The sequence below is a fragment of the Phyllopteryx taeniolatus genome, chromosome 22, assembly GCF_024500385.1.
Source record: "Phyllopteryx taeniolatus isolate TA_2022b chromosome 22, UOR_Ptae_1.2, whole genome shotgun sequence".
Lineage (NCBI taxonomy): Eukaryota > Metazoa > Chordata > Actinopteri > Syngnathiformes > Syngnathidae > Phyllopteryx > Phyllopteryx taeniolatus.
In genome coordinates, this window is record NC_084523.1 from 1,133,874 (window position 1) to 1,143,066 (window position 9,193).

Sequence of the window (9,193 nt, forward strand, 5' to 3'; positions counted from 1 at the left end):
GAATTTCCCTCTCCTTCTTTTTCCGTTCATTATCTTCGTCCCAAACCCGTTCGACAACTTGAGCACATCCGCTCTGGCTAATTCTCACTGGAGGGGTCATAAAATGGTACAGCTATGACATTTCATCAGAAGGTGATATCATCGTCATGCTCATTTTATGACCTCCGCCATCCCTTTTTATTGTTCATGTTGCCCTCTTTCAATCATCTCTCCTTCAATTTTATCATCCACTGTTGTGCCCCTATCACACACACACACACATCTGCCTCAGACTTGTAAAACTTGAAACAAATAAAAGCATTCAAGGTCTGCATTGGTAATCATCCAGTTCAAACGGTCTCCCTCACTTGGTCATTTGCAACTCAGTCAAAGGTTAACCGAAAATAGCTCGCCGCAGGGCCGACGTGTTGCGCTTCAAAGGGAGCCCGCAACACCGACTTTCCATGACACGTGTGCGATTGATGGAAAATTGGCCTCTATGCCGTTTTAGATACAATATTTTATTTTGCTGGGTTATGGTAAAAAACGAAAATGCAGACAAGCGGACAGATTCGACTGGAAATATTGACTGCGTCCTTTTTTTTTTCTTCCAGTTCTCATTCCCTAAATGCTTGATTAATAAGACAAAACCTTGGCATAATTCAATTCATTCTTGACTACAGACAGCCGCATGTCTCAAAGCAAATGGCGTGAGAAGAACCCGAGGGTGCCTCACTCACGGCTCTCGCTATCCAGAAGCCATACATTATTTACCACTGTGAGCCGTTCATCTGGCTAAAAACACAATTAGACTGCACTCACCAAACAAAGCGAGAGGCAGATGGGAATTACTGTAAAGTATCCTTTTCCCATTGTTTTTCTTTCCTCTCTCGTAATTAAATTTTAACTATTAATTATGGACTAACGCTGAGATGTGATTCTCACAATGACTCGATGTCCCCTATTTTTGGTGTCATTCAAGAGAAATGACTGTAAAAAGGCATCCCGTGATCAAATTAAAGACACAAAAGACGGGCAAGACAATACAAGGAGATAGCATTGAGCGAGGTTGCATTCGGCTGAACACGTTTTTTTTGGGGTCCAAAAATGTGGCAGTTGTGCAAAAATCATTCATTGGTGAATGCAGAGAGGCTGCCGCCACCCTTTGTGTTTCAAGACAAAAATGTGCATTATCGCATCACTCAGAATCACTGCCGCTTGTTTGATTGGCTGAGCAAGACTGCAGAAAATGTCCACGTTTCAGAAGCGGTGCCACCTGACACCCTTTTGGGTCTGCCTCAGTTCCGCTTCATGATGCAATGCTGCAGTTTTTAAGCACCGCGCTGACGCCTGACCAACGTGGAATCTGTTGAGGTGGCAAACCGATGGCCAAACTGGCATCCGAGGAGATCACCCCTCGAATAGCCTGGACACACACAAAAAAAATAAATAAAGTATCTCCTTCTACTACTTTCTAACTTTCAAACCTTCACTTTTAGAGCCGAGAACATGCATGGAAAAAGTTCAACCAGTTGAGTCATCAGTCATATGTAAGTAAACATTTTAATTATTGACATTAGTGTTGGATGCCCATCAGAAACAGAGAACTGTGATTGAATTTCTTCCACGAAAAGGTTGCAAAATGTGTATGGGGAAGCTGCAATAGGCTACAGCACAGTCAAAAAGTGGGTGTCCAGGATCAAAGGCGAAGAGCCCGGGATTAAGATGGTCTGCTTGTCACGGATGTCACTCAAAGCAGTGTCTTGTTCTTTGCCTTTGGTCCTGGACACCCACTTTTCTTAAAAGTGGGTGCAACCTTTTGAAAATGTTTAGCGGTGCCCCCTGTACCTTTAGAAGCACAATATGCTCGTATCCTCAAAGATATTACACTGACAACAATGGATACCAGATGGTTCCAAGTAGTGAGCATCGTTCTTCACTTTCTTGAGCACTAGCGCCCCAAAAGACCAGCCAGTTCTCTGTAATCAATTTCTTCTTTTTGTGCTCCAACCACCTCGAGGTGGCAACTTTGAACACACTCCGCCGGAGTTGCCTTCGCTTCTAATTACAGTGCCTGGATGTGCATGGCGACACACTCCAGCGTGAACACAAATGCTCTCGCTGATGTGTCACGAGGCTCCTGGCACGGCGCTATTGTGTTAACCCAGTGGCGCGACTCCAATAAAAAACCGCCACGGAAAGTCGTCCCGCTGCTGCACTAACGGCACAAGCGGGCCTCTTAAACATCCGACCACATCTGTGCCAGTATTGAACCGTACATCCCTGGTCTGAAAGAAAGTGCCACAGTAGGCCTCGGGAAGGTAAATAAATGGAGAGCAGATGAAGAGACTGTTTGGAAGTTGTTTTTAGGGGCGCCATTGCTTATAGTTGTGGCGATACCCTCAGCTGAACCACGTTTGTACCCTCGAGACTTGACTTTTACTGCACAAACACATGCAAGCTGACTCCATTTGAATTTAATGTCCACCTAAGCTAATTTGGAGACCGAGGCGCTCACATTGGGCTTCTCCTGGGGAGTGTCGGGGTACGGTCAGGGTTGCGGTGCACGTGTGAAGAAGCCCGCATAGTCAGGACATTGGGAAACTATTGTGGGGGGTGGGGGGGGGGGGGACCATCATCCAGTGCTTCAGATGAGCTCAAGAAGGCCGAGCCAGCTGTTCCGCCATTGTCCAGGTGCTTAATTGGATTACAGGGGGGGCACAAGGCCAACACACACTTTGACACAAAGTGTTAACCTCCAATTTAAAACGCAGATGGACTCGTCCCTCTCTGGTTTCATGGACATTACTCAGAAAAGACTTTCAAACCAATCCAATCAATCCTTAAAAATTATACAATTTGACACGTGGGATTTCTTTCATTTTCCATGCAAATTTTCTTCCCAGTTGTGAATGAATGTGGCCTTAATCTTACACCCGACAGTCTGCGATAAAGAAGGGCACATACAAAAAAAAGAAGAAGAACTGGCGCTTAGGTCAGAGGGTGCGAGATTAGTCATGTGCCGCTGAGTTTCGAGCAATGTCGTCTCACTTCCTGGTTCCAGCTGCCCGGGTTTGTCTTCCCACCTAATCCCGACTGGATGCAAGACATGTTCCCGCATGGGAGAAAAGGACAAGCGCATTGTGGCATGTGTATTATAACATGCTTCTATCAGAGAAGGGGAAATAAGGACGGAAGCCAGGGGTCAAAAAGCAGACATTTTGTAGAAATCCTTCATTTTCACAATAATAAAAACACTTGACGGTTTTGCACGAACAATAAGGTGAGAGTGCAAGTTAAGTGAGGAACCATTGATTGCTGGCCCTTTGCGACCTGCGCTCAATACACGTAATACAATACACGTTTTGTTCAACGTGCAGCAATGTGGCTCATCTTGACAGCCACAGAAGTAAAATCGGTCATTTTGGGAGGGGGGCGGGGGGGGGGTTCAACAATTGGCAATTAACTCCCTAAAAGTTAACTGTGTTCATACAATCAGTTTTTCATAACTGCTGCAATGAGTGCCTCCTGTTCCGCTTAATACTGACGACACCTGCAGATATTTTGTGAGCGTTTTGCCTTTTCTGTCCTCACAGATGAGTTACGCATTCATGTGATTGATTGCTTGATTGGGTGGGCGGGGCTGCAGACCTCCTGCCGGACCCAATGTGTACTCGAAGTGGCTCATAAAAACATTTACTATTCCCCTGATGACTATGCAAAAAAAAAAAAAAAAAAAAAAAAAAAAGAGAGAGAGAGTGAGAAGGTAGCTGAATGTGCAATGTTGAACATTTTAAAGCACAGGTGTCAAACTCAAGGCCCAGGGGCCAGGGCCAGCCCACTGGATCACTGTATGTGGCCCACTAAAGGAAATATTGTCTATGTCATGTTTCTTGCTAAATGTCAGAAAATTCCTTCTTAATATAAATTGAGCAATAATTGTACAGTACTGTACAGTTAAATATTTGCATGCCACAATTTTTCATTTCTTTTGACTTCAAATTCAATATGTTGTAATATAATGTAATGATTGTGTATTTGTAATAATTAGGGCCCGACTGATATTAGCCCTTTCCAAAGCAGATTTGTTTTCTTAACACATTAGCATGTTGCAAAATAAGACTGTGATTGTGACATTCAAACAAACAAAAAAACACTACTACTATAAATAAAGAATAAAACAAAAACATCTACAATGCGCAAAACGATAGGATAAAATGACAGCTCAACAACAACAACAACAACAGCTGCACCTTGCAATTGTCTTAATCCAGATCAAAACCCGAGATGTCCACGTTATTCTTAATCCAGAACTAAACATTTATTATTCATGCGAAAATAAAAAAAATGTTGCTTTTATACTGCATACATAAAAGAGATAAAGTCATGAGTTAATGGGGTTTGTACTTGAAAAGTCCTCTCTGTTGTATAGTTGAAAAAATACTAAAGGACCAAGTATTGTACAAATCTTCTGCCTGTAATTAATATCATTGTTGTTGTATGAAGGGCCCAAATGTATAATATATATTATTTCAATTAATCAGGTGACTAACATTAGCGTAGCAACCCAAATTGTATTTATTTTACCAGGGCCGAGCATCTGTTTGTCTTGTCTTTATGGATTACTGAGTGATGTTATATGGTTGGCGCCGGCCTCCGCACGCATGATTTGGTGCATGATGACCCGGCAGGTCAAAAGGATCAGCTGGTGTGCATCTTTACGGTGCTAATGAGGAGGAGCGGATAGGAGACACATACACAAACTTAAAATTAGATCGCTGAGGGCCAAAATGCCATTTCTTCTTCAGCAAAATCCCTTTTTAGCAGCCCCTCACTGGTTTACCATCCAATATTGAGCCTTTTTTTTTCATAAAGCCAATTTGTTTCTTTTTTTTTTTCTTTTTTTTTTTTTTAAAGGTACAAATGCTTGGCACAAATCAAGTCACACAAGCATTTTTAAACCACTTAAATGCTTGTTAAGGAGACATGAGCCTGTCAGATAGGATTGGACTTGTCATCCACAGCCCCTGTGCTGTTGCTTTTAATCAAATCACTCTTAGAAGGTGGAATTCTTTTTTTTGCAGGGGGGGGGGGGATTGGCAGGAGACATACGTTGTCATGGCAACCCTGCAATCTGACTGAACTGATGACAGAGGGGCTCTAAGAGGAGATCTGTCAGTGAAATACGCCGGCGACATGCTCTAATGATGTGTGCAGCATCACGTGCACACGCACACAGGACACTTCATTAGGTACACCTCTGCGCCCCTGAAAACTGCAATTTACACAATTTCTTCAGAAAGAAAGAAGCATTGAGGTGGGTGCAGCATGTCTCGCTCTGAGTGAGACAAATGGTCCGAGCGCTGTCAGAATCCACACACAGTACAGATGGCCTGTCTCTTTAGTATTTACTTGCGCCTGCGCTTCCATTATTGAGCTCTCGAGCGTGCATGTGCGCAATCAGCAAACACGCACCAAAATAATCCATGGCACTGTTGCGCAAACTTTGCGTGGCGCTGCGGATTACGAATGTGGAATGTTGACATTTATACAGCTTGAAATGCAAGAATTGCAATCAGTGAAGCGCAAACATCCCTCAAGGCGGCACAAATCACCGTTTGGATAAGGACCAAATGGCACGCCGCAAAAGACAAATGCTTCCCACAGAAAGGAAACAAACTTCGTCGGCCCAAATAAGCAAAAACAGCAGAAGAATAACAATTTGAACACTTTTCTGCATGTATTTTATCCACAATGGACTGATTGCAAAAAATGTGCAAAAATCTGCCAATTCTTGGCGGCTCACTTATTTCAGTTTCAGTGCCTTGTGGATTTTTTTTTGATGACTCACCTGCACATCTTTGGTTCCGTTAGCATTGCTGGCTACTCGACTATAACATGGCAGCAATATTTCACATTAGGACAAACAGCCTCTTTTACTTTGCAGCAAAAGAAACATTACCAAGCATTTTCAACTTACACATTTGATGAGTTCCCAAGTTGCTTAGTAATGCAGTGAACAGGACCGGCATGACAATGGTTAACACACAAGCCACAGTGAGAGTTTCATGAAAAAAAAACATTTTAAATTCATAAATACCAACCTAGCCTGATGTATAGTATAGCTAATGCACACACTCATAACAATATGGAACAATATGGAACTGGTTGGGGAAAACAAATATAGAACAGATGCAAGTAAAGAGCAAGGTTTAGCTTGATTTTCTACGACTTGTAGTTAAAAACAGCACTGCGAGGAATTCTGGGAAGCATTCGCAAGCATCATGATTCTTTGCGCTGTCTATAACGCCAAGACTGTCACTGTGAAGCGCATCCACATGGGTTAACTTTCATGTCACTCAAGCAGAGCACACCTGCCTTTTAAAGGTGTGTGCTTGTGTGGCTGGCGACCTCAAAGTGGAAAAATAAATAACTGCACCTCTCTAAAGTATCATATGTTGACATTAAATTGCGTTTGTGAATTTTTCTAAATATGCAGTCAATAATTTGGTCACCGCTTTGCGTATTTCATCTATAACCGCCACGATAAATGAGGGAAACTGTACACGCAATATCATGGATCACATGGTGGCGTGGGACAATGCATTTTGATTTATAGTGACGCTATAAACGCGCCAGTCCACCAGGTGTACAATCAGCCACAGTGACCTTGCAACACCATTACTCACGTGTCACTTTCTTTATCCAGTCAGAATTGGAATGAAATACAATCAATTGTAGCATTCTTGAGAAGTAAAATAAACAGTACAATGCTGCTCATACATAAACATCCACAGCTATTTGTTCCTTCAATAATAAATAATGGTCCGGTCCAATTATACCTTGCGGCAGTACCTAATATGGATTTATGTTACTGGTTAGAAGCCTTTGTTGCCTTTCAATTAGTGTCAAAGGTCATATAGCTAGCGTTGCAGGGTCAAATGATGCATGAGGTCACCTCAACCTGCATATAATACACAGGACAACACATTAGGTACACCTGCACCATCTAATGACATTCCAAACAGAAATTCGAACTTGACTAAGCTCTTTTTTTTGTTTGTAGTTTGCAGCGTGTCAGAGGACTTGAATTATACTGAAAAATAAACAGTGTGCTGTATTATTGATCATGATTTTACTCGGGGGATTTACTCGTCAAAATTACAGCTTTTACTGGGCAAATGAAAATGGTAGGAGGACATTTATGATGTTGCATACATTTGAGGTGACGTATCCAGTGGTGTGAGATGGTGAACGCCTCCTTGCCAGCAAATACAACCGCACACATGCACATTTACGGGTTTGAAATTCAAAAAAAAATCTTCTGCACATTGTCACTGGGTTGGTAACAGCCACATGTAGGTCGATAACACTATTAGGGCTGCGTAGGTTTGAAGGTAACCTTGTTTCAGAGTCATGCAGCTTGATGGCGATACGTGTTGTGTGTTCGGCTTCATCCTGGAGGGGATGACTTGTTGACACTCTGGTTCTCCTAGCCATTACCCCTCACCACCTGAGAAAAATAGGTTTCTTATTGCAGGTCGCCAATTGCCGGGTGTCTTCTTGCTCGGTTTGATCCGAGGTGGAGATAATTGCAAGTCTTTGTCTGAGGAAGTGGTGCTCATGAGTCGGAGACTTGCCAGACAGACTGAGTACAATTTATCAGTATGGGATTGCAGTTCAACCGTATGTTTTCTTTTCAATAAATATGCAAATATGAGCTGAGGGACACCTTTCACTAAACACTAAAACATGATCACCTATAAAAACGATATACGTTAAGTCTTTATGTATAAGGGTCATTTTCATGTAATTGGATCAATAATGGGAATGACATGCCCCACTGAATTTCCTTTTGAAAATCAATTACTTTTACTGAGGAGTATTTGAATTATCGGCATTTGTCATCTTTCAAACAGTAATATTGTTTTTTATTCGAAAGTAATATTTGTCAAGGTTTTAATGCCAAAAATGTCTTTACCGTTATGTGTCCAAAAGGAAGTTTCATGATTTGCAAAATGTTTGCTGAAGATGCTAATTGATTTTTCTCCTATTGCTTGATTTGTCTTTTCCATAAAAACTAACACAAATGCATCTTAGTGTCTTTTTCCTTAGAGTTCCTTTTTTTGGGTCGTTTCCTCCACAATGGTCAAATGATCCATCTCCTCCACCATCACCCCCAGCACTGGCTCCCCCCAGGGCTGCGTGGCGAGCCCCCTCCTGTTCACACTCCTGACTTATGACCGCTTAGCCGAATTCCTGAGCTGTCATATAGTGAAGTTTGCGTACGACACAGCAGCTACAAGTACCTTGGAGTCCACCTTTCTGAGTACCTCACCTGGAGCTTCTACGGATGTGTAAGTGGTCCTCAGCACCAGCATCCCGGTGTGGCACAGCAGCTCTCTATATATATACATTTATATATAATAAATAAATGTGTATATGGATATATGTGCATTTCAAGCCTCTGGCATTTGTATTCCACTGCATCCAATTCTTGCTGCATTTGCACCGTTGCACACATAAAACCAAGGCGGCATAAAAAGATTAATAAATCATAAATCAATCAATAAATGCATACTATAAATAGTGGGTGTGTATGTGAACAGCAGCAAGAATATTGGCCACGAGAAAACTCAATACATTATCAATCAAATGAATATTCTACATATAATTGATGTTGGCATTTATTGTGTAAAATAGATGTTTTTTCAATTATTTCCGGTTCGATGTCAATCATAAGGGGCAAATGTTGAAAAAAGAAGCTTATGAACTATGAAATTACACTGAAATGCTAAGTATTATTCTTTGTGAATAAAAATTAATAAGTTGTAATAAGTTGCACTACAACTAGTCTCTGGAACTAACCCATAACTTTATCTCCAATTAAACCTTAATCTGAACCCTTCAAAGAGAGCGAAAAGTCACATTAATTGCAATCTTCTTCATATATGCTGCACTGCCAACTATATATTCATTCATATTTTAACGGAACTAAAAAAGAAATTAGCATGTTTTTTCCAAGCAAAGGATAAAGTTTATCCCCGTGAAACGTCCTTGAGCAAAAGTCTTAATCCCTCATTTATATATTCTTCCCACTTTTGGGATCACTTTGACAGTTAAATCCCATATTTGAAAGGTCGGGCCCGAGCATTCGGTGAAGCTTAACGAAGACTGCGTCCATCAAACAACTCCGGTGACATCATCAAGGTGA

General features: G+C 41.7%; 1 protein-coding gene across 3 annotated transcripts in view; it reads left to right on the top strand.

Moving 5' to 3' along the window:
• Positions 1 to 8,428, top strand: part of gxylt1b (glucoside xylosyltransferase 1b) — a 52,426-nt gene extending 43,998 nt beyond the window's left edge. The window contains exon 7 of one of the 3 annotated variants that reach the window (XM_061762094.1): positions 8,080 to 8,428. In XM_061762094.1, the coding sequence (XP_061618078.1) occupies positions 8,080 to 8,094 (15 nt within the window). In that variant the 3' untranslated portion in view covers positions 8,095 to 8,428. Of the gene's footprint in view, positions 1 to 1,478; positions 1,572 to 8,079 lie in introns of those variants that run through there. The other 2 variants (XM_061762090.1, XM_061762088.1) reach the window with 2 other exon arrangements.
• The last annotated feature ends 765 nt before the right edge of the window (positions 8,429 to 9,193 follow it).